We start from the raw sequence: 26023 nt of genomic DNA, 5'->3' as shown, positions 1-26023 counted from the left end.
GTCATACCATTCAACTAATCGACACAATCTCAATTAATTATGGGTTGAAAAATTTATTGATTAGTCACATCAAATTCTTTTTTTTTTTTAAAGATTTTATTTATTTATTCATGAGAGACACACACAGAGAGAGAGAGAGAGGCAGAGACACAGGCAGAGGGAGAAGCAGGCTCCATGCAGGGAGCCTGATGTGGGACTCGATCCTGGGTCTCCAGGGTCATACCCTGGGCTGAAGGCGGCGTTAAACCGCTGAGCCACCCAGGCTGCCCGTCACATCAAATTCTTGACAGCTAATACAATCTGAATGTTTGGGTTAAAATGGAAAGGCAAAAAATTAAGAACCTTACTGTCAGTGTATTCTGATAATGATGATCCTTCAATACTTTATTGATTTACCTTGTGATTTGACACGTTCAATGATAAATAATCAAGTATAAGAAATCAAATTCTAAATTTGACTTAAAATTCTGCTTCCAAATTACTGTTAACATAAACTGGATCAAAGTGCGATTTTAAAAACATTAAAAATTTAATCCTTATATAAACACACAGTGAAAATAAAGGTTTATATAACTGTTTAATAAGGCAACCAGATACTTGACAAAGCCAATTTAAAAAGAAAATTTGGATTAAGCAAAGCCTTCTTAGATATAAGCTCAAGCAACAACAACAAAATAGATAGCCTGGATTTGATCAAATTTAAAAACACTTGTGCTCAAAAGGCCACCATCAAGAAAGGGGAAGAACAACCCACAGAAAGATAGAAAATGTTTATAAATTATGTGCTGATAAGCAACTTGTATCTAGAATATATAGAGAACTATTACAACTCAACAATAAAAAGTAAATAATAAAATAATAAAAACCCTTGATAATAAAAATAATTAAAAACTGGTCAAAGAAAAAAAACTGGTCAAAGAATCTGAATAGACATTTTTTCTGAAGAAGATATAGAAGTGGCCAATATGCATATGAAAAGATGTTCAACATCATTAGCCATAAGGGAAAAGCAAATCAAAACCATAATGAAATACCACTTCATACCCACTTGTACAGCTATAATTAAAACAACAGAAAGATTGTCAAAAAGAGAAGTGTTGGTGAGGATACCAAGAAACTGGACCCTCAGATACTGCAGGTGGACATGTAAAATGGTACAGCTGCTTTGGTAAGTAGTCTGGAGTTTCTCAAAAAGTTAAATACAAAGTCAACTTCTATGGCCTGGCAATTCAACTCCTAAGTACATTAGTGCAAGAGAAATGAAAACATACAAACAAAAACTTGTAAGTGAATATTCATAGCAACATTATTCATAACAGCCATCAAAGATGAAAGGTAAAATAAAAAGTGCTACACCTATACTTTAGCATATTACTGGGGAATTAAAAAAGAATGGGGGCAGCCCCGGTGGCGCAGCGGTTTAGCACCGCCTGCAGCCCAGGGCGTGATCTTGGAGACCCGGGATCGAGTCCCACGTCGGGCTCCTTACATGGAGCCTGCTTCTCCCTCTGCCTGTGTCTTTGCCTCTCTCTCTAGCTATGTCTCTATGAATAAATAAATAAAATCTTTAAAAAAAATAAAAAATAAAATAAAAAAGAATGGAGTATGAATACATACTACAACATGGATGAATTCTGAATACATTACGCTAAGTGAAAGGAGCCAGTCATAAAAGACCACATACTATTTGATTCCATTGATAAGATGCTTTCAGCACCGGTAACTCAACAGAGGTAAAAAGCAGATTGATGATTATCTGGGGTGGGTGGGGGAGGGCTAAGAAAAATATGAAGTAATTGCTAATGGATAGAAGATTTCCTTTTGGGAGATGAAAATGCTCTAAAATTGATTGTGATGATGGTTGCACAATTCTGTGAGTATAGAGAAAACCACTGGATTGTATACTTTATTTTTTTCTTTTTTTTTTTTTAATTTTTTTATTTATTTATGATAGAGAGAGAGAGAGAGAGGCAGAGACACAGGCAGAGGGAGAAGCAGGCTCCATGCACCGGGAGCCCGACGTGGGATTCGATCCGGGGTCTCCAGGATCGCGCCCTGGGCCAAAGGCAGGCGCCAAACTGCTGCGCCACCCAGGGATCCCTGGATTGTATACTTTAAATAGGTGAATTGTACAGGATGAAAATTATATGTCTATACGGTTATTAATAGATATATAGATAGAATATATATAAAATATATATAAATGTATATATATATATCAATATACTCCAATTAAATTTGAAAAAATTGGGTTATATGGTCCATGACAAAATAAAAAGGGATGAGATTGATAAATTAGACACAAATTTGTTCAGTGTCCTACAAGACAACAAAACTATAACATTTGAAGTCTTATTTCCTACTACAGAGAAAATAATCACACCTAACCTATTCCATATGTTAAGTTCTAAGTTGACAGAGTTATAAAATATAGTACTGTAGGTGTAAATAAGTCAAAGCTGTATTCTTCTAGGTTTGTTAGACAATGCCCTACATTACAGTAAATATCACACAGTCATCTGTAGTCTTATTCTCATGTCTTCGATAATTCTTTTAACAAAGGATTCTCATGAGCAAACCACAATGATTTTGCATCCCAATGCTGGTAAACAGAAAATGACAGAGTATCTCCTCTAACTTAGCTAAACACATGGAAACAGATAATTTAAAAGTGAAGAAATCTCAGAACTAAAGCCACAAAAAATCATCTGAAACAAGGGAAAACTTGCCCAAGTAACTCTTAAAACTCTTAGGATTTTTTTAATTACATGTTAATAACTATAGCAATCTTTTACAGTAATAACTATGCTAACTATTGCAATATAGTAAAAACTACAGCAATTATTAAAGAAAGAGAAAGCTAGTCTGAAAATTCTCATCTGATAATAGAGTGTAAGTTATTATATCGATTTTAAAAGAAGATATAATACTTGCAAGATAGAAGCAAAGATGCTATAAAAGTTGTTTGGAGTTTATAAGCTCAATAAAAGAGGTGGAATGGCAATGAGGCAGACTGACACAGCTGGATGACAAACCTGTGATTAGTAATGATGAGCTCACAGAGCCTGCCAAATCAGAGCTATTGCTCAGCTGATGAGAAGGAAAGAAAACCCAACAGAACTAGGAAACAGACCAAGGTAATCCAATTTAAGAATCTTCAGCCTACCAAAGGTCAAACAATTATGCAAGCAGAATAGAAACCTTACTTGAGAAAGGAATTAAAGACAATTTTCTGGATGCTCAAAAGAGTCAATTATAATGCAGCCACCTCAGAGGAATGTGAAAAGCCATTTATAGCAACTGTCATTGAAATGTCCCTGAGTATCTACGTATTTTAAGCATGAAATGCAGAAATAGAAAGACATGGGGTTTTTTTGGGGGGGGGGGCGGTGGGGAGCAGAGAGAGAGGGAGAGAGAATCTCAAGCAGACTCCACACTGAGCACAGGGCCCAATGTGGGACTCCATCTCACAACCCTGAGATCACGACCTGAGCCAGAAACAAGAGTTGGATAGTAAACCAACTGCACCACCCAGGTAACCCAAGAGGAAAGATATGTTTTTTTAAAAGAAAAAAGGGGAAGAATATATGGGTGTTTGGATATTGCATTCTATCACTTTATATTGATCAAATGACCTGAAAACAGTCACGTAGATGGATTCACAGACCGAAAGTCCTTGATGAAATGTGTATCAGACACCTCTGCAAAAGTATATATTATGCCATGGAAGTGAAAGGCAGGACCTGGCAAAATGACTGGTCCAAGATACTAATTTTAGCCAGAGGTTTCACCAAACAATTTTTTTCTGCCACCAGTAGGATAAAAATGTAACTGAATACCCCTGGCGTCTAAGCAGTATGGACAGGAGGGGATCAAGTCAGAGACCAAAGGCACCTGGCCTGATGCTAAGGTCCACAGGGTAGGTGCTTGTTTGCCAAAGACACAGGAGTGAAAATAACTGGTTGGTGAGTTCACAACAGTCTATTCTGGGGGTGAATGTAGCTATTTAAGGAGCTACAGAACCTGAAACAATTTATCAATGAGCTAAAAATATCCAGACAAGGATCCTGGAAATTTTGAAAGCCAGTGAGAGCTACCTAAGAAGGACAAGCAGATTGCAACATTAACAAAAAGCTGGGTAGAGAGGTCATGATTAGTGAAACAACAACATTTTTAAAACCGTAAGGCATAAACAACTATTTTTAAGTGTCTAGACTACCTAGAAAAGATAAGACTAGAGGCTGGATATGATAGGATTTCTTAAGGCACACTCAAGATTCTTTAATAGAAATATATGTCAGGGGACACCTGGGTGGCTCAGCGGTTGAGCGTCTGCCTTCCGCCCAGGGTGTGATCCCAGGGTTCCGGGATCGAGTCCCACATTGGGCTCCCTGCATGGAGCCTGCTTCTCCCTCTGCCTGTGTCTCTGCCTCTCTCTCTCTGTGTTTCTCATGAATAAATAAACAAATTAAAAAAAAAAAAAAAGGAAATGTATGTCAGAAGTAATGGAAATAACTGTGATGTGATATTTTTGTAAAAATGGGCTAATCAAGTTGGAAGTTATTTTTTTTTGAAGGGGAAATTACCTTTTTTTAAGAAAGGAAGAAAAGAATGGGAACAATAAAGGAAAACAAGACAAAGAAAATAGAAGTGTATCAACTGAAACATATAAAATAAATGAGTCAAATAAAGCAAAGATCACCGCCTGGAATAGAAACAAAATCCAACAATGTATTCTCCCTAAGAGATACAAGTAAGCCAAACTATAAATGGGCAGCAGATCAAAGTTTAAGACTTATTGTGTCTTTGCAAACACAAAAAAGTGAAGGTTACTATTATGAAAATGATATTAAATGTTAAAAAGTATATATAAAACTATAAAAACTTAAGAACAGTGCATCTTAATGTTTAAACATAATAGCAACAATATATCCTGAAGAAAAGTTTTTAAAATTGTCAAACGTAATTATAACTGAAAGCCTTAGCGTGACATCACAGCAGATTGAACAGATAAAGAATTAAAAACCTTCTCAATGAACCAGATCCATCGATCAACATCACTTCTTAATCCAATATCTCTAAATCTCTTAGGGACAAACAGTATGACATAATTAGCCATTTCTTAGCAAAAATTACTGTTTTATTCTGTTTTCCACTTTCATCCTCTCCACTGATTTTATGAAGAGTTTTAATGTGCAATCAGCCTCTTTGTGCTTCTCTGTGCATTGTTCTGTAACGTTTGCCACTCAGTAAATATTTATTATTGATGAGTGTTCAATAAAATACTTGTTGAATAAGCAAATACATACCAATAGGAGAACATCAGCAATAAGCCTGGCAAAACAGCACCACCAGTTGAAAAGAATTGCAAATGTATAATAGTTTCTTTTCTCCCTATGTCCCAGACAGAATAAAACCATTCTTTCCTTAAAATGCAAAGGCAAACTGATATTTAAGATTATTTAAAACAATCTAATAAATACCACGTTAAGCTAAAAAAAAAAAAAAAAAAAACCCAAAAATTACGTTAACTGACCTCGTTAGAATGTAAGGCGAAAATGAAGCTGGATTATCCTGCTCTGAAAAGAGGGGCATAGATCCTCCCATTATCCACAGACGGAAGTACAAAACGACAGTCACCTTCAAAGAAAAGAAGATTTGGTAAGAAAATCATTGTTTTTTGGGAGTTAAATCCCACCTTTTCGAGGGCACTTGTAGATGCTTTATAAATATTTTGTTTTCACAGTAAGCATTTCTATAAAATCCTAACACTCAAGATGAGGAGGCAAGATGGAAACAGCTGGGTAGGGAGAGAAGTATAAACAATGAAGGTGTTGAGGGAGAGGCAAGCAAATTCTTAATTACAGCTGTCAGTATCAAGCATTTACCAGCTGTTATCCACTGTGCTAAAGATTTTCCATCTCACCTGCGGCCTCACAGCAACCCCAGAGGTAGATGAGAAAGCTGACGCTTAGAGGTAATTTCCCCAGAATCCCACAGCTAATAACTGCAAGATCCAGGAAGTGAACCCATGTCATTGGCCAACCACTTTCTTAACCATCCCATTTACACAGCCCCATGAAAATTAATTTAAAGTACAATAAATAATACTGCTGTGTTTTGAATAAACACATGTGAAGAGTTCCAATCCTTGAATGCCCTGAAGCAGAACATTCAAGAAGAGTTATTTCAACAAATCCCAGGAACAGCTTTTGTATCACCCACTGGAACTCTATCACTAAATGGTGCTATTCTGTTGCTAAGGTGAATAAGAAAGCCAGAAGCAGAGACATTTCTGTGGGGATGAGTTTTGTTTACAAGGGAGTTCCAGATGATTCTCATTTCAATAGGACCAATTACATTATTTTTATTAAAGTCAGAGGGAAAACTTTGCTTGAATAAAAAGCTAAAGGATTAATTTTGGAGGTAATTAAGGCCGGATTTTTTTTTCCATGAATATCATTGACTTCCTTTATAAATATCCTTTATATAAATAACCTCAAATCCAAAAACCTAAAATAAATGTACGGTGTCAGCCAAAAGCATATCAACAGTAAACAATGCCTAGGCAGCAATTTAAAATCATCTTAACACTCACAAAATGTCCTGCTCAAACTGAATTTAAATTCTTAAAGGCATTATAATGGAAAGTATCAACGACAACAGTAACAGGAAAAGTACCCTGAAATAATATAAATTCCCTAAAATACTATGTAGAGGAAAAAAGCTGTGATAATTAAGAGTAGGAAGATAAACAGCAGAAAGGACTTTGAGAATAAATTTTTAAAAGAACAAAAGGATTAATAATTGACAACTTCCATCACAGCAGTGCTGTCAAATTACTTGCATTCTCATACAATTCTAAGAAAATAAAACACTTCTGAAACCAGTGATGAATCATTCTAATTCTATGCAAAGATACTGAGAAATACTTTAGAGAAATATTTTGTCCATTTGTTGAGATTGTCCAGTCAAGGCTCTCCACCCTCATTCAGTTTTTGTATACTATTCCTCCATAAACATGTTTTAATGTCAAGAAAGAAAAAAAATCACGTAAACATGACATTACAAGTCAAAGACTTTATGTAAGTTTCCTATCAAAATTTGTGGGAAACTGCAACAGCATTAGAGACTGGTCTCCTAATCTGGAATCTTGAATCCAACAATGTAAGAAAGTGATTAATGTGACAGTCACCAAAGATGGCCACCAAGAATTCCTGCCCCCTTTGCATGTGCATTCTGCTCTTCCCAACAAGGATGAAGCCAATCGCCCCTCCTCTTAATCTGAGTTGGTCTTATGACTTGCATTGACCAACACAATGTGGGAGCAGATACACTGTATCAGTTCTGGGCCTAACCCATGACAGGTCCTGCAGCTTTTGGTTCATTCTTTTAGAACCCAGCTGCCATGCTGTAAAGTAGTCCTGGCAATCCTGCTAGAGAGAGGACACGGGGAGAGACCCTAGGAAATGAGATACCACAATCTATAACTGCCAGCTATAGGAACCTGCTTGTGTAACTCCAGTGAAAAACCATGAGGAGCATCAGGACCATCCAGCTCAATGATGCCCAACTAAAGCATTCAAGGCAAACATCTGCGGTTGTTATTTCAAGCCACTACATTTTGGGGCGGTTTGTTATACAGCAATAAATACCGAATATAGCCAGGTTTGTGCTGCTTCAAGAACCCAGGATTAGCACCTTGAAAGGGAATCATAAAATATTATAGTTCACACTGTCTGTGTCACTGAGTTCACATATCCCTCGGAGGCTTTCATACATACCTTCTAAGGCTTTGTAACATTTATGGCATGTAAATTCTTTGATCCTAAGATCGTGTTGTTACAATCTATTGCTGATTCTATTAAATAATCTGAATCATGTCTCTAAGCCAAGTAAAATATTCCTCATCAGATATTTCAGACGCATGTATATACACTTACATAACTTATGACCAACGTGGCCCTTTTTAAGAATGGCCTCATGGTAAGCAGGAAATTTCTATTGCTCCTTGCTGTCAGACACCTGAAACAGGAAAGGAAAAAAAAGTCTTAAATAAGTGTTAGAGTCCACTACACATAATGCTCTCTATTCAATGTGAATAAGCTATTGCTTGAAAAAAGGCTAGAAAGGATCATAGCTAAGAGCGTGGCTCCTGGAGCCAGACCACCTGCATTTCAATCCCCCCAGCTGCTTACTGTTGGAAGACCAGGGGCAAGTTTCTAAACTTCTTTGCACATCTATTTTTCTCACTTACAGAAAAGGAGATAATAATAGTACCTACTCCACATAATGGTTGTGGGAAAAAATGAAATAATATATGGAGCAGGATCTAGCACTATTAGCTATGAGTATTACTATCCCATCTACCCCAAATAACCCAGGCATTCTGCCAACTGTAGTATGGTTACACTGGTCAAAGGGATGATCAGAAACAAAGTAAGAGTTTATCTACTTCATTTAATTTGAGAAGTACTATGCTTTCAATCTACACAATAGCTCTCAAATATCTTTTTTATAAGATTTATTTATTTTAGACAGAGAAATATAGAGTGGGGGGAGGGGCGAAAGGGGGGGGAGAAAATCCTAAGTAGACTCCCCACTGAGCACAGAGCTCAAGATGGGCTCAATCCCACAACCCTGAGATCATGACTTGACCTGAAATCAAGAGTCAGACTTTTTTTTTAAAGATGTTATTTATTTATTCATTTATTTGAGAGAGCATGAGCATGGGGAGTGGGAGGGGCAGAGGGAGAAGTAGACTCCCTGCTGGGCAGGGAGCCTGAAGTGGGGCTCCATTCCAGGACCCTGAGATCATGACCTGAGCCGAAGGAAGATGTTTAACCTACTGAGCCATCCAGGCACCCCAAAAGTCAGACATTTAACTGATTGAGCCACCCAGGTGCCCTATCTCACAAATACCTTACCCCTGAAAAAATAACGGATGCCAAGGTCACCCAAGGTTAAGAAATTCATCCTACCTAACAAAGTTAGTAAGCATCAGTGGTGGGATCAGAGCTCACCAATATGCAGTGGGCAATTTTCTCACCTGCCTATGGCCTCTGGAACCAAACTAGGTTAAAAGAATGTCAACTTCCAGAGGGCAGAGGGGCCCTGTATCTACCATAGCTCACTCATTTGCACAAAGTGGGAGCTCCATATTTCACATAAGGCACATGATTGGCTGGCTTTCATAAAGACAATGAAAGGGAAGCAAGAGAAAGTTATTAACAAACTCCAAGCAAAAGCCTAAAGTGCATGATTTTCACCCACATGCAAAATTTCTATGTTTTAAACTACAAAGTGAAGGAAAGTCAAATGGAATCATGTAACCTAGGAGCATTTCCTACCTCATCCTTTTTTCCCCATTTTCCCTACCCTTTCCCACATTTTTTCTTTTACTCCATCCATTTTCTCCTCAGAGGATTTCTTCTAGAATCTCTTAAAATATGCATTTGAATGAAGTCTCTTTAAACAATGGGAATATTTTGAGAGAGATCCCTTTTTAAGGCTGCAGTGGATTAATATCACAAAGAAGTGTCCATCTTGACAGCTGCTTATAAAATATATATGGTTGCTCTGTTTTCTATCAGTTAAACGTGTCCAAATGGCACTAAGGAGGCAATAATGTCACTCAGAGTCAGGTCTCTCTTCTGGCTTCCCTTTTCCTATTCCTGGTTCACAAACAGCTGTGGATCTGACCTTTCAGAGTTTTTAATGAGTGGAGAAAATGAGGTGAGCCCACAAAAACACAAGTCAGCTTTTAGCAAAATCTGGACTGCATCCAACCCCAAGCACTGCACTGAAACCTTTCCTTTCCCTTAGCTCTCAAGCTAGGCAAGGAGGAAGGCCGGGGATATTGTCAGCTCTCACAATGCAGATGCATCACTAATGTCCCAAAATACATTTAAGGGAGTCCATCACTTCCTGAATCCGAACACGAGATTTTGTGTATATTTGCATCCATGTATATCTCGGAAGCAAAATCCTTGGCTCTGATTTTTCATGTCAACTGGATCTATGATTCCAAGAAGGTTAAGCCATTGCTAAGTGGCCTCTCTCAGCTCTGCCTATTACTATCATTTTCATGATGACTCAACAAAGATCAAGCCTGTATTATTTCTGCTATTCCCTTCCGAGATGTAAGATAAATGGCAGCAGGAAGGGAATAGCAGTGCAGGAAGGAAAAGGTGCTGGGGAGTTCTGAAATTGCCGTATCACTGAATGAAAAAGAGCTTCTTGGGTTGGTCCGCTTTCCAAAGCTTCATTTCTCAGGTTCCCTCCATTGCTGGTTTATTTTAACACAATGGAAAACACTAAAAGAGGTTGCCTCTCTATATAACAACCAACCACAGGGTTTAGGATTTTGTTCAATGTTAAACTTAGGTAAATTCCTAAACTCTGCATTTTGTTTCACTGAAAGCTCACTAGGATGGTTATTTCAGGGAGTGATATTTATAAAGTGTCCCTTTGTTCAGAAATTCTTCTATCCAAGACAAATTCCATTTCCTTAAGAAGTTAAGCACCTTCAGACACCAAATAATTTGCTCTTAAAATGTAGCTTCCCAAAGCAATGAAAGCTTAGAATGATATAGGGAGCAGAGGTTGAAAAATTATTTCTTTCAAAATTCCTATTTCTAGTTGTTGACCAATATTAAAAAAAGAAAATAAGCCAAAATGATATGGCCCCCTTTTCAGTAAACACTAGGTTAGAGGCTGAGATTCCTAAGCTCATACAGGAAGCACTCCAAGAGCTGAATTCTCAGTATCCTTTCCTCCTCCCCAGCTCACAGTAAAATTAGATAGTGGGATTTTACCCATTGGTCTGTGATATATGTATGGTCTATAAAGTAGAACTGAACAACAATAACAAATAATGAAAATACTATTATTAATAAATATAATAAAAATACCGAATAATTAATATGTGCCAGACAAATCTAAGTAATAAAACCGTAATTATTTACCACTTATAACAATTCTATGAGAACAATAGAATTCCTTTTTTAGCGAGGAAGAGACCAAAAAACAATATTTAGCTATTCTATCACATTCTCTCAGCTATTCATTTAAATCACAAGCAACAGTACCTGTAAGTGCCATTTAAACAAAAGGCTCTATGCAAGTGCCATCACTGATAATTTTCAATTTCAGCCAAAGTCTCCACTGTTTTTCCCTGTGAAGCCAGAGAACATCCCAACAACCCAACCAAAGCACCGAGGAACCCCACGAGAATAGGAACCAAGGGTTCTATCCCTTTGCTTCCAATTCACTGGTTATAGGCCTTTCAACAAGTCTACAAGGAGCTTTGTTTTCTTCTTGTATCAATGGGTTGGACTCAATGGTTTCAGGTCTAAAATACTGATCTTTGGATGTCCTCACCAATTGATGACATCACAAAGAACAACTGAAGAAAAACAGAGAGAAAACTGAAATTTTAAAAAGAAATGCTAAGAGATTAGGAGGAAGCAAATGTTAACTGACAGATCCCCCCACTTTAGTAGACTTCATAATTTGTATTTGCGGATGAGAAAATATTTTAAAATTAGTGTGGGGTGTTGGCATTATCACACTCTGCATTTTTAACAATTTCTGATTGTAGGCAAACAAAATATCAAGATTATCCCAAATAAATTCCATGTCCTGCATTTCCCCACACCCAATACTCTCTATTTTTCTGACATCAAATTTTCTACTAACATCCTCCTTCTCAGTTTGATTGTGTTCGAATATTCAGAGCTAGACGTGACTTCCTGAAGTTCACCTCCACAGCTTCTCATCAACAAATTCCATATGAGGTCCCAGCTGAGCTAAGGACAAGCAACCACCCTGAGTCACCCACCATAATCTTGAGAGTTAAATAAATGCTCCTTATTTTAAGCCACTGAACTTTGTTGACACAGAATTATTGTCAGCAGATAATTGATATGTATAACACAATGATCAATAAATGCTTACAGACCCAAAAAGAATTTTCAAATTATTTTTCTGCCTCCACTCGAACCTACCCCACCCTACCCCCTTCTTTTCCCCTGTGTGTTCTTTATCCTTCAGTGCTAGATCAGGGTGCAAATAAGAATACTCAATTTGGGAGGCAGATAGCAAGCTGGAGGAGGAAAACCACTTAGATGGTAGTATTTCCCGTAATCTTAAATCCTGCTGGTTTATTTTTTATTTTTTTTAAAGAATTTATTTATTTATTTATTTATTTATTTATTTATTATTTATTTATTATTTATTTATTTATTCATGAGAGATAGAGAGAGATTGAGAGGCAGAGACATTGGCAGAGGGAGAAGCAGACTTCATGCAAGGAGCCAGATGTGGGATTTGATCCCGGGACTCCAGGATCACGCCCTGGGCCCAAGGCAGGCACCAAACCACTGAGCCACCCAGGGATCCCCCAATCCTGCTGGTTTAATTGAAGATGTTATATTATACTTTTCAGCCCTTCTCAGTGATGAGGGAACAGAAGGCAAGCTGAGGACAAAGCAGAAGCGGACACCCTACAAATCCCCGCCCCCACCAGGTGGGACATGTGTGACATTCCTCAGGCGCTCCTAGCTGCCCGCCCTAAGCATTTTTTATCAATAACCTAGCTTCCAGAAAGAAATGTAGATACAATTAAGTGTCCTTATAATCTGCAGCCCATTGACAGGTACTTGACGCGGGCAGAGTGTAATATTCCTCCAGGAAGCTCCCAACTATCTTAATGTTACTGCCTTGCTAGAGGGAAAAACAACCTTAATTGACAATGGCAAGGCCTCCAGGATCCTGTCTTTTTTAACATAGGAAAATCCTTTTGAAACCTCCCCTTTCCTTACCTCCCCTAACTCCCAAGTTATATTGTCAGCCACCCCTCACAAGCCAAGGGCAGCAGCTCTTCCTGCCCATGGTCCTGTCCCCATGCTTTAATAAAACCACCATTTTGCACCAAAGATGTCTCAAGAATCCTTTCTTGGTCATCAGCTCCGGACCTCACCCCAGCACCTCACCTATATTCTAAAATGACATCATCAGGATCTATAAAAACCTGTTAATTTTTGCCTTAACTTGAGCCCCTGGGGCAAACATCTCAAATACAAAGAGGTGCTACTTTTTAATATTATGCCAATAAATTATAAAAAGCTTGAAAGGGCTCAGAATACATGACCCTAAAATATACCACTCTGGTATGTGTATTATTTTAAACTGAAGGCAATCAAGACCCAGCCAACTCAAGAAAAACCTTTACCTCTCCCTTAACTACCTAAAAGAATTTATAGAAGGGGCCTGCATCCTATAGAAAGCTACACCAGAGATAACTTTTATCTGAATGACTTACCAGTATGATCAAGCAAATCTGTTATTACCAAACATCTGCTCTTCCTATTGTCCTGCAAATTATCTCCCCTCCCTTCCTTGGAAGCCCCAGGCCCCTACCCCATTTCTTAGCTCAGGAAGGCCTGTAAACCTGATTTGCCTTTGGGTCTCATATTTTTATGGGGCTCCCATATGTAGGAAATTAAATTTGTTTTCTCATGTTAATCGATCCTGTGTCAATTTAATTATTAGATCAGCCAAAGAAGCTGAAAGTGTAGAAGGAAAATTTTACCTGTCTTATGTGCTCTAGACAAAATTCCTTCTAGAACACCAATCATACTAATTTAATTTCTCCTGTTCTTTCACGGTAAGAAAAGAGACTCATAAAGGGTCCTATACCATGATCAAAATTTTTTTAAAAAATTAAATTCAGAGTTTTTTAGAATAGGAATTCAGGTATCTGCTTCTGTTTGAAACACAAGAAAAAAAGGTGTTTTGTTTTGTTTTGTTGACCAAAATAAAAAAGACACAGCTCACAATGGAAAAGATTATAAGCTTAACAAAAATAACAAAAGGAAATTTAAGTGTCTTTGGGTTCTTCTTTAATGCACTCTCCTTGAACCCATAAAGTGCCTCATCTAAATCTTAATAACCAAAGGCATTCTGAAGAGGAGTGAAACACCCTTTGATGTGTCCTTTGATATTCAAATGCAGAGTCTGAAGGAAAGGAGCTAACAATTCTAAGAAGACAATGATGAATTTCTCAGTTTTATCTATTCAAAAACCCCAATTGACCTACAATACCCCATTCCGTAGCTGTGGTAAATTTTTCTTCCAGAAACTTTAAAATTAGCTCAGTGTGTTATTTACAAAGAAATGTGTGGAAATAAAGACAGAGAAGGCATAGGGGGAACTGGAAGAGATCAGAATAGCTAAGGCAGTTTTACAGCAGGGGAGGGAGGGGGGATGAACTCCAGAAATATTAACTGATTTGCGGAAGATCAGGATCCTTCGATGTCAAAGATCAATGAGTTCAGGCTTTATTAATTAAATCTGTAGTCTAAGTTATATTCCTTCTAAAATGAATTTAGTCAGAGGTCTCAACTTTTATTCCTTCTACATGTAACAGCAAAAATTCAGTTCTGGTGATGTCATCCTTGTCTGTCATTAGCAGTCCCAGAAAAGTTTCAATTCATTCATAATAGGGAATACTTAATGCATTTCACATGCCTTAGTCACTGTGCTGAGCACTTTACCTTTTTTAATTGGATTCAATGCCATACCAGCCCCGTGAGCCATGCTGGTCCCCATCTTGTGAACAAGACTGAAGGAAGGATTTACTCAGGATTTTGCAGCTGGCAAGTAGCAGAGGCAAGATATCACTCCAAATCCAAAGCATTCACTACTCTATGCAGCATATAAGTAAAATAGATCTGGTTTATTTAGTACATTTTCAACAGATTATTTATTAAATGCCCTTCTGCGTGTTAACAACACACTGATTTCTACTGAATTAAAAATGATTGGGACACCTGGGTGGTTCAGTGGTTGAGCATCTGCCTTTGGCTCTGGGTGTGATCCTGGGGTCCTGGGATGAGTCCCACACTGGGCTCCCTGTGGAGAGCCTGCTTCTTCTCCCTCTGCCTATGTCTCTGCTTCTCTGTGTGTGTGTCTCTCATGAAAAAATAAATAATAACTTTAAAAAATGATTAAGTTCATTCATCTTCAGTATCTTCTCCATTTCTACGAGTCTAGAGTAAAACCTTTAGTATAAGTTTTTCAAACGAATGAACTGAGGTAGTGCACAATTCTTGAAGGGTCTTTTATCAAGTATCCTCTTAAAGGTTAATATGTGTAATGGTTGCCACAGTTTGAAATATAAGCTTCACGTACCATGGGCTGATTCAGAATTCCTAAGTGAGAATAGCTGGCCAAAAGGAGAGCATGTGCATAGTTGAGAGGGTGTCACTGTACTATGAACCCATGAGCCAGCCAGCCCCACAGAGAGAAGTGGCAAGCAGCAACAAAATGAACCAGATAAGGATGCCCCAAGAGTGACAATGAAGCTGACACCTGAGGAAGATGAGACGTGAACCAGGTAAGGTGAAAAGGAATAAGACAGGGATACAGAGGCCTAGGATTGAGATAAAGCAAGCAAGATGAGGAAAATAGAAGTTCACTCTAGCTCTGGGATGTAATACTTGCAGAGTGGCAACACCAAGGCTGGAGAGCCAGGCAAGGGCCCCATTGACTATCACATCCACTGTGGAGTTTGGACTTCATTCTGACAGCAATGAACAGCTGATGAAGGGCTTCACATAGTGATGACCCAATGGGATTTCCAGCAGAAACTGTCACTATATGATGTTGCTACTGAGAACACCCTGAGGTCCGCAACAAAGAGCAAAGGCCCTAGCAGCCCCTAATGGGGAAATGGTAGGCAGCAGTGATTCTGAAAGTTTCTGAGATCTCAGATGCAGAAATAGATGAGGTTCTAGTCCAAGTAGGTAGAGAGACCTTATGGTAGGATAAATGAGAAAGGCATATGTTGTTATGTTTCTTTAGCAGTCTGATCTAGCATTAAGCCTTTTTTTTTTTTTTAATTTTTATTTATTTATGAGAGAGAGAGAGAGAGAGAGAGAGAGAGAGGCAGAGACACAGGCAGAGGGAGAGGCAGGCTCCATGCACCGGGAGCCCGATGTGGGATTCGATCCTGGGTCTCCAGGATCGCGCCCTGGGCCAAAGGCAGGCGCCAAACCGCTGCGCCACCCAGGGATCCCAAGCCTTTTCTTAATACATTTCAATTTTGTGTTGACTGGTCATTAATTTGGTATCTATAAAAACTTTCTACTAACCAGAATATTAAATCGCCAAAATAAAAACCCATTACAAGAGTATACATAGATGCACTGTACGGCCTTTTCTATGTCAAAGGGCTTTACAGTCTAGTCTAATATTTAATCCTTGAGTGATCCATATGCCCTTGGCAGAAGAGAGAGCACCATCCCCACATTACAGATCTGGACCTAGTGAGCAGTGCCTCCTGAACCAGAATTCAGACGTGTTATGGCTGATTCCAGGCCTGTTAGCTGCATCACGTGATCTCTTCTCCAATCACACTTTCAAATACCATTTGCTGAAGGTTTCCCCTTATTTCTATCCATCCAAACTTCTTGCATACCAGACTCTAAGAACTCATGCAAATGAGATTACTGCTATTTGCAATGCATATTTGTGTGGGTACACAAGTAAACTTTTGCACTGAGAAGATAAAAAACAGCCAATGATACCATAATCATATTTTCTAAACCTCTTATTGGAATATATGGACTGATAAATTCCAATACAATTCAGCTAGTGAAAAAGTGTTTTTGGTATTAGGGACTGTCCTGGTAAACTGGGGAAACACCCTTTCTGTTAACAAGGGCAATAAAATGATAGCTGACACTGCGTCAAAGCCTACAGTGCCCCAGGCTTAGTCCCTACGTATAAATCCTCAGCACCTTCCTAGAAGTTGTGCACTATTAAAATCTTCATCTTATAAATGAGGAAACCAAAGTATTGAGGATCAAAAAACCTGCCTTAAGGTCTAACTGGTAGTAGGCAAGGAGTCAGAATGTCAAATCTAGCTTGTGCCCTTAATTACCAATGCTTTGCTACTTCTCTATCACGGCCAACTAAATGTCTTCACCTTCCCTTGCCTGAGTCTCAAACACTACTCTCAAGTCCAAATGCGTCATTAACATGTGCTCAAAAGGATGATGATTCAGGATACCATATATACCCGATCAGTTTAGGAAATTAACAGAAAGGCTGCTGCAACTTCATCGCTATGAAAAACGACAGGCTGTTCCAATAGCAAGATTCAAGTTGCAAAATACTGGGCACTGAGTTAGGTCCTATAAACAATACATGAAAGAAATAAAACATCCATGGAGCATTTAAATAACAGCTAAGGGCCAAGAACCTGAACTAAGCACCTATATTAGCTCTTTAAAGACACACAACAACAGAGTATGAAGCAGGTGTGATTTCTACCACACAGCATGGGCAGCCCCTCCTCCTCTATACCAAGAATGCTCCTCTGTCTATCAGGGTCAAGGGTCTGAAACCTGAATGCGGAAACGCGAAAGTGGAATTCTGAAACCATGACAGCTCAAAGAGCAGTAGAATATCCCTAAAGATCACTGATGTTGTTTCTGCCTCCCTTCTGCTCAGCCACAAATGGGCAAGGGGTCACACCGGGCAGCCAGCTCCCTCTCCCCTAAGACTTCCCCAGTCCTCACCTGGCATCACCCTTGTCCCTAGAGCACTTTTAATACCCAGAGCAGGACCGTGTCTCACCATGGTCCCATCTCTGACCTCCTCCTTAGGTGTTTGAAACCTTACAGTCAATACCCAGACTGGGCACCATGCAGGAAGGGTGGGGAGTCATCGTGTGCTGTAGCTCTGCATCCTCTCTTGGCCTCTCCTGCACTTGTTGCATCCATGTAAAACACAGACCAGGCTGGCCCAGCTGGGACTCTATCCCATTTTTATGTTTGTCCCTGGGTAACTTAGGTTAGGGTCTGTGCTACAGATGCAGACAGCTTAGATTTTAGACATGCCGAGGAGGAAGCCTCGCTTAAACCTTTTATGTCTCCAATCCAGCTTTCAATATAGGGCCTTCGGCTCATGGTCTGAAGCAACTCCTAAAAACAGAAGGTAAACCCAGAAGCCCTCTGGTACACATGGGTTCACGCACAGGGTTCATGCAGAGGCCAAGGAGGACCCGTGGCTACCTGGGCTTCAAGACCATGGCTCCTCCTGAGATAGATCACTTCCCAGCAGCCAAGGCTGTGCTGTGGTCAAGATAGGTGGTCTAAGTAAGAAAACACAGCACCATTCACAGGGAGATAGGCACAGCTGATGCAGAAGAGAAACCTTTCCTTGGTCCAAACTTATCCAGAGTACAGCCCATTTCCCTGGCTCCAAACACTAACACCCTTTATAGCAAAGGTCAGAGGGCTGACCGTCAGAACTGAAAGGGCTGGAAAGGGGGCCACTGGTCATTTCTGCATAGTCCTGGCAAACACCTTTAAAAAAAAAAAGATTTATTTATTTATTTGAGACAGAGAGAGAGCATGCGCAAGCAGGGAGAACAGAGAGGGGGAGGGAGAAGCAGGTTCTCCACTGAGCAGGGAGCCCAACATGGGGCTTGATCCCAGGACTCTGGGATCACAAACTGAGCTGAAGGCACCTGCTTAACCGACTGAGCCACCCAGGCGCCCCAGCAAACACCTTTAAAATTCTCATTTCCTATAAGAATGTAACTGTAGGGGGATTCAAGTTTTATTTCACTTGGAATTCTTTTTTACACTGAGGACAAATATGCCACATATTTTAAAACGTTTTAGTTGTTAAGGTCCAACTCTAGGCAATTTGGTTTCATTTTTAAATTCCAGTGTTCGCACATGTTGAAAGCTCCTAAGGAGAAAGCTTTAACTACGATTTCAGAGTAGAAATAATAACTGTGGTGGCTCTTAGCACAGAATATACATAACACAGAAATACTCATTTTCAGATAATTGTCATGGTTTTAATGTTTGTGTAAAATTCCAGTACTATGGAAGTTAGGAACACATAATAATTAAGTCTATGTAATTTATTTTCAAATGCATGCTTTTTTTGGTCGCATCATTTTTAAAACTCTCCTAATTTACTTCTAGATAGGAATCTCATTTTATTTTTAACAAAGATTTTATTTATTTATTCATGAGAGACACAAGAGAGAGAGAGAGAGGCAGAGACACAGGCAGAGGGAGAAGCAGGCTCCATGCAGGGAGCCCGTCTTGGGACTTGATCCCAGGTCTCCAGGATTAGGCCCTGGGCTGAAGGCAGCGCTAAACCGCTGAGCCACCTGGGCTGCCCAGGAGTCTCATTTTAAAATATAACATGGAAAGATGAAGTGGGAAAATTGCCAAAGGAACTAGAAATTCCAGTCCCAGTCATGTTTTTCATATGTATACTCATATCTAATTATATTTATTTAAATTTTTCAAAGGAAACATTCAGAAAATAATGTTGCAGGGCACCTGGGTGGCTCAGTAGTTGAGCGTCTGTCTTTGGCTCAGGGAATGATCCCAGGGTCCTAGGATTGAGTTGCACCATCGGGCTCCCCACAGGGAGTCTGCTTCTCTCTCTGTGTCTCTCATGAATAAATAAATAAAATCTTAAAAAAAAAAAAAAAGGAAAATAATGTTGTGATGTCACAGTGTGTTAAGTTTTAGTCATCTCTGTATATGATGCCTTGGTTGTCAGAGGTCTAAAGGTCTCTCATACTAAGCTCATAAAAGATAGTGCCTGTGACAGAGGGCCAGCCCATCTTGCGGAATTCTGGCTCGTTCAGTTCCCAACTGAAAGACTAGCCAACCCTTTCAACCTCTCTGGGTCTCGGGTGCCTCAGCCATAAAGGATCATCCTAATTTCTACCTTACAGGTTCACTGAAAGGATATCAATGAGACAAGGTATGTAAGTGGCTCAACACAGTACCCAGAATATAAAGGCACCCAAAGTAGCCATTATTGGAGTAGTGACCACAACTTCAATGGAAATTCTAAAACACTATGGCCTGTCTTTCATGGCCACATTAAAAAAAAAAAAAAAGAATGAATCAGTGAACTCATCAAGGGTTAAGTATAGAAAAAGGACTCACCTCCCTCAAGGTCTAAAAGCTCCCTCCTTCCTGAAAGGAGAAGGGAAAGAGATCCAAATATTTTCCTAGAAGATGAAGCTAGAATTTAGCTTTCAACATTCTTCTCATTCACTGGTTTCCTTTCATTCAGCTTGGATGCTGAAGCCAGATCCTCCAATGTGGTGGGCAGGTTGTGCCTCCCCAAGGTAGTTGGCTGAGGAGGTGGACTAGAGGAGCGCTGCAAGGGCTGAAATCCAGCCCATGCTCCCTACAACAACCCAGGCACTCTGGTGCCCATTGCATCCACCTTGAGGAAGGGGAGCCTTGTCTGAATTCTGTCAAAAGAGCAAAAGGTGCCCTCAACTTCAAACGTCATACACTTGGCCACCACACACCCCCAGCTTTCTCTACTTTCATGAAAATATCCGCCGCTATTGGCCAGCAGCAGCCTGGACATTATTACTTAATACTCATTAAACAGTTTCGTTGTTCTAATGACTTTCATAGCAACTGCTAAATATAGTGTTTCCGTTTTCTTAGCAGCAATTTTATTTTCTCATGGACACACTACCACAGTGTTGTTATATTTCCAGTCACCAAACCAAGTGTAAAGTAACTTAATGTTAACTGACTAACATCATTTGTTTCTGTATTAACTCACCTAAGTTTCCATTGCCAACTCACCATGGTGTTTGATACAGTAGGAATTTAGTTCATTACACCAAATTTTAAAGATTCTTAATCATCTAAGTCTTAACACTATCTTTGCAAATCCCACCATTATCAGGGCCCAATGTGGGACTGTCGAACACATTTTTCCTCTCCTAAACTGAACTCAAGCCCAATTAAAAATCCTATGAAGTTTTCCTCTAACGTTTCCAGATTCTAGAGGTGTTATACACAAGACTGGATTGTTGGCAAGGGTGACCAACCAGTCCAGCATGCCTAGACCTAAGGAGCTTGCTGGGACATGCTTTCAGTGCTAAAATTAAGAAAGTCCTGGGAAAACCAGAATGAGCTGGCCATCTTCTAAGCAGGTTGGTAGGATACAGTAGAATTAATTACTATCAACTAAACCATGAGTTTTGCAAAAAAAACCAAAGAAATTATCTCATTATCTTTTTCTTGCTTTGGACAGACACACCTGAGTGCAGATGCACACACACAAACGCACACACCACCACCCCATATACCTTCTTATCCATGACATGCTATTCCTTATGAAGTAGAGTTTAATCAAAAACAAGTGTTTCTTTGGTGGAAGATATTTACTAATTGGTTGACCTTGTTAATTCTGAAAACATATGAACTAGAATTTTCTCACCCACGCTTTCCAACTGTCAGACCAATCCTCTCTACTTGGCTAAGCCAATATAAGGTATTCTTAAAGTGGCATTTTATTAAAGTAATATAAGGAAAGGAGCACAGGGAGAAAAAAGGGTTTAATAACTACTAAGACTGTACTGAGTTTGCTATATGTGCAATCAATGGAATTGTAAGGACTTTATTAACTAGACTGTAAAACTGCCTGGTTGATTACAGTAGAGGTTAATATTTTTTTTTTGAGGTTAATATTTTAAAAGTTAAATTCAATTCAAACACACACCAGAAATTAAAAGGAATCTGACAGTCTTGATTTAAAATACACCATGTCTATAAATGATAGACACAGTGGTGCCTAAAATGATCAATCTTAGCTATAAACAAACAGAACCAAACATTGAAACAAAATAAAAGATCCAAAATCTCAAGACCTATAATTTTGATACATTTACCTGTTTATACTCTGCCATATGTAAATATTACACATTCATTTTTCTTTTTATATACCAGTGAGACTTAATTGAAATCTTATGAAAGCTTTTCTATCTTATACGCCACTCTTTTTCTTATTGTCTTTTCCTGGTACACAGGGCTTGACGACTACAGGATTATTTAAAATCATTTGCACTCTCTATAAACACTAAGTTCCAATTTCCTGGGCCCCATTACTAAAAACACCACACTAAAAGCAGATTTTTCCACTGTTCAATGATCTTCTATTCACGTAAAAGAACCAGATTATGAATATTAAGTGAATACTTTAGACTGACAAAAACAACAGATGTTCATCATGAGGAAAACAAACTCCAGAAGAACTTATTTTGACACATCCCTTGCCCAAATAGGAAACCTGATTCCTGCCATGGTCAGTCAGTGTGCAGTTTCTAGGGGTCCCATCTGCACTCGGCCTTCAAATCAAATAGGCCAACTCCAGGAGTAGCAGACTGGGCACAGCCTCTCTTCAAGATGTGAGGACATGGCAACCAGTGAAATTCTATTAGCCAGGTGATTAAGAATTATGCTTGATTGCAATTTCTCTAACAAGCACTTTATGAGAAGCCAATAGAAGGTGGGTACCCTTAGGTGGCCAACCGAAATATGTCCCATACATGCTGGATGGATGCCTTCAGAGAGGCCTCACCAGTGTGGACAGCTGGGGGATCATTAACTCCCGACAGAGCTGGCTGGTACACTACCGTGTGCAAAAAAGAAAAACATCTTGTCCTTGTATAATGTGATTTGGTTACGGACCAAAATAAGACAATTCATGTGAGGCCCTTCTGGTCCTTCTGTGGAAATAGAGGTACAGACAGGGAAACATACCCATCTGCCTAAAATCACTTACCATTCCAAGCCCTTATGATTTTTCAGGTCTACCTTCAAGAAAATAGCATAAATATATTGGCTGACATCTAATTTTACTATGTTCTTCTTTCTTAACTCCTTCAAACTAATGGATTTCAGGATCAAGGTTATTGCAAATAAAAGTAAAATAAAATTTGCAGCATGAATAACCCTTTTCCTGGATGGCTGTTTTGCACACTGTGATGTTGTTTTGTTTCTTTGTATTTACCATATCTGCACAGCACCAATGGGCCTATTCACTGGTAGACACTTACTCTGCAGTTATCTCTATACATAAAATGTGCTATAAAATATGCAGAGGACCGTGAACAGTTCAAATAAGAGATGTGAATTAATCCATATTGGATGAGCCATTTTTACACAACCACATGATTTAATTTCTTCATTTGCCAAAGACCACTACTTCTATCATTATACTATTCTATAAACTTAATAAACTAATATTTCTGCAATAATCAGAAACTCGTCTACTAAACAACTTCCTCTAACAGCTTATACATACAAAAATCAGAGATGGGGCAGCCTGGGTGGCTCAGCTGTTTTCTCAGGGCCTGACCCTGGAGAAGCAGGATTGAGTCCCACATCAGGCTCCCTGCATGGGGCCTGCTTCTCCCTTTGCCTGTGTCTCTGCCTCTCTCTCTCTCCTCTCTCTCTCTCTCTCTGTCTCTCATTAATAAATAAATAAAATCTTAAAAAAAAAAATCAGAGATGAACAAAAATTCCTTCTGAGCAACCAAAACTAATGTTTCTAACTCACAATTGTCCATTTTTTTCCCCTAAAACATAATCAAACCAGGCAGATATGCTAATACAAGTATACTGTAACAAGGACTGGTTTGCTGTTCCCCAGATCCTGTTTACTTTTTTTCCTGAGCACACAACTTCTCGACTTCACTTGTGGTTAAAAACGACCACATGACTGAGTTCTAGCCAAAGGAAGGTGAATGGAAGTAACAGCAGCTCTTCCAAGTCTGGCCTATATCATCTTCCTGCATTTCAACCCCGAAGCATTTTCCTGTTCCTGTGTGATGAAGGCAAGCACAGTAATGCAAAGTCACTGCTTAAAGGTAAAAGTCACAAGATGGAAGAAGCCTGGACTCCTGAATCACAGTGTGGAGGTAAGCTGCCCACCTGTCAAGAATATTTAGTTCACACTTAATGTGAGTAAGAAATAAACTTCTATCACATGTGAGCCATGCTCATGGCTGGTGTTATCTTACTTAATACAGATGCCAACAGTAACAAGAAGTGGTATCTAAAAGCAAGGAGAGATCTACAAATTCATCTTTGGGAACAAATCTGAGATAGTCTAAAGAATTTATATAAGGAACATTAGCATCTCATTATTTACAAATACTAAAGTTTTGAAAACTAGAATAGGATTCAATGTTGACATGGGCTCCAGGAGACAGATAAAATCATGGACTTCTCATGGGAGTGAACATTTGTATAACACCATGTACTTTTTTCTGAATAGCAACTTGGCATCACACAACAAAACCTAAAACATTTCGCCAACCTCTGGTAATCACACTCAAATTGGAAATGCACAGAAACAATTTTGTTCACATTAATGAAAAGCTGGAAACAATCTAACTATCTAATTATATGGAAATAGTTACATAAATTTTAGCATCACTATACAGTGGAATAATACCATTTAATCATTCTAGATTATGTTTAAAAGAATATTTATAGGGGCATCTAGATGGCTCAGTCAGTTAAGCATCTGCTTTGAGCTAAAGTCATGATCTCAGTGTCCTGGGATGGGTTAGGCTCCCTGCTTGGTGAGGAGTCTGCTCCTCCCTCTTCCTCTGCCCCTCCCCTCCACCTCATGCTGTCTCTTGCTCATGGTCTCTCTCTCTCTCTCAAATGAATAAATAAAATCTTTTTTTTATAAGAATATTTACTGATGGGGCATCTGGGTGGCTCAGTAGTTAGGCGGCTGCCTTTGGCTCGGGGAGTGATCCTGGAGTCCCCAGATTGAGTCCCACATTAGGGCTCCCCACAGGGAGCCTGCTTCTCCCTCTGCCTATGTCTCTGCCTCTCTCTCTCTCTATGTCTCTCATTAATAAATAAATAAAATCTTAAAAAAAGAATATTTACTGATATGTGTAAATACTCATATCGTTAAGTAAAAATAAAAGATGATCAAGCTGCATATATAATATGAATCTAGCCATTAAAACATGTGTATGTGCAACAGAAGATTGGACAGCTCTCTATCACTTTCTGACTGCATGTTTCTATCCCCCTCTCCCCCAAATGCCTATGTTGGAGTTCTAGTTCCTAATGTGATGGTGTCTGTAGACAGGCCTTTGGAAGGTGACTCAGTCATGAAAGTGGAGACCTCATGATGGGATTAGTGCCCTCAGAAGAAGGAAAGAGCCGCTTCTCCCTCTACTTTCTGTCATGTGAGGATACAAGGTAGCAATCTGCAAATCAGGAAGACAGGACTCACCAACAACTCAATCTACCAGCACCTTGATCTTGAACTTCCCAGCCCCAGAACTGTGAAAAAGAAATGTTTCTTGTTTAAGCCACATAGCCTTTTTAAAAAAAAATTGTATATAAAGGTGAGTTTTTAAAATTTTATTTAAATTCAATTTGCTGAGTAGCCTGGGTGGCTCAGCGGTTTAGTGCCGCCTTTGGCTCAGGGCCTGATCCTGGAGACCCAGGATCGAGTCCCACGTCGGGCTCCCTGCATGGAGCCTGCTTCTCCCTCTGCCTGTATCTCTGTCTCTCTGTCTCTGTCTCTCTCTCTCTCTGTGTCTCTCATGAATAAATAAATAAATAAAATCTTTAAAAAAAAATAAATTCAATTTGCCGACATAGAGTATAACACCCAGTGCTCAACACATCACCTGCCCTCCCTAATGCCTGTCACTCAGTTACTCCATCCCCCTGCCCACCTCCCTTTCTGCAACACTTTGTTTCCCAGGATTAGGAGTCTCTCATGATTTGTCTTCACTTTAATTTTTCCCCACTCAGTCTGTCCCCTTGCCTTATGGCCCCTTTCACTATTTCCCATATTCCATGTGGGGTACCAGCTGCATAGCCTGAGAACTGAAACTGTAGCCCTCAGCAAGCCAGGGATACGGGAGTTCCTGAGTCGCACACTGACTCTTGGCCACATTGTTCTCCAGATACAGCTCCTCCGCTCCCCCGTCTTTGAGTAAATAGCTTATTCTTTTACCTTTTGCAGTAAACATGTTTTTCTCTGCTTCCCAAAGTTAATCATTCCTATAGCCAATCTGCTAGCTCTCTTAATAAAAACTGGAGGAGACAAGGCCTTGGGGGTCCTAGTCCAAGTCTGGTTTGAGTCCGAGTATTGGTCCCCCTATCCCCCAGATTAAAAT

At 39.3% G+C, this 26023-nt stretch overlaps 1 protein-coding gene across 1 annotated transcript in view; it reads right to left on the bottom strand.

The window, feature by feature from the left end:
- TMTC1 (transmembrane O-mannosyltransferase targeting cadherins 1) overlaps window positions 1-26023 on the bottom strand; it is a 269956-nt gene that overhangs the window by 138734 nt on the left and 105199 nt on the right. Inside the window, 2 exon segments of the mRNA XM_025455512.3 lie at window positions 5537-5640; window positions 7944-8025. Coding sequence (XP_025311297.3) covers window positions 5537-5640; window positions 7944-8025 — 186 coding nt within the window.

The sequence above is a fragment of the Canis lupus genome, chromosome 27 (genome assembly GCF_003254725.2).
Source record: "Canis lupus dingo isolate Sandy chromosome 27, ASM325472v2, whole genome shotgun sequence".
In the NCBI taxonomy this organism is placed as follows: domain Eukaryota; kingdom Metazoa; phylum Chordata; class Mammalia; order Carnivora; family Canidae; genus Canis; species Canis lupus.
Note: the sequence above shows the minus strand (reverse complement) of the source record. Positions and strands in the feature narration are given on the sequence as shown.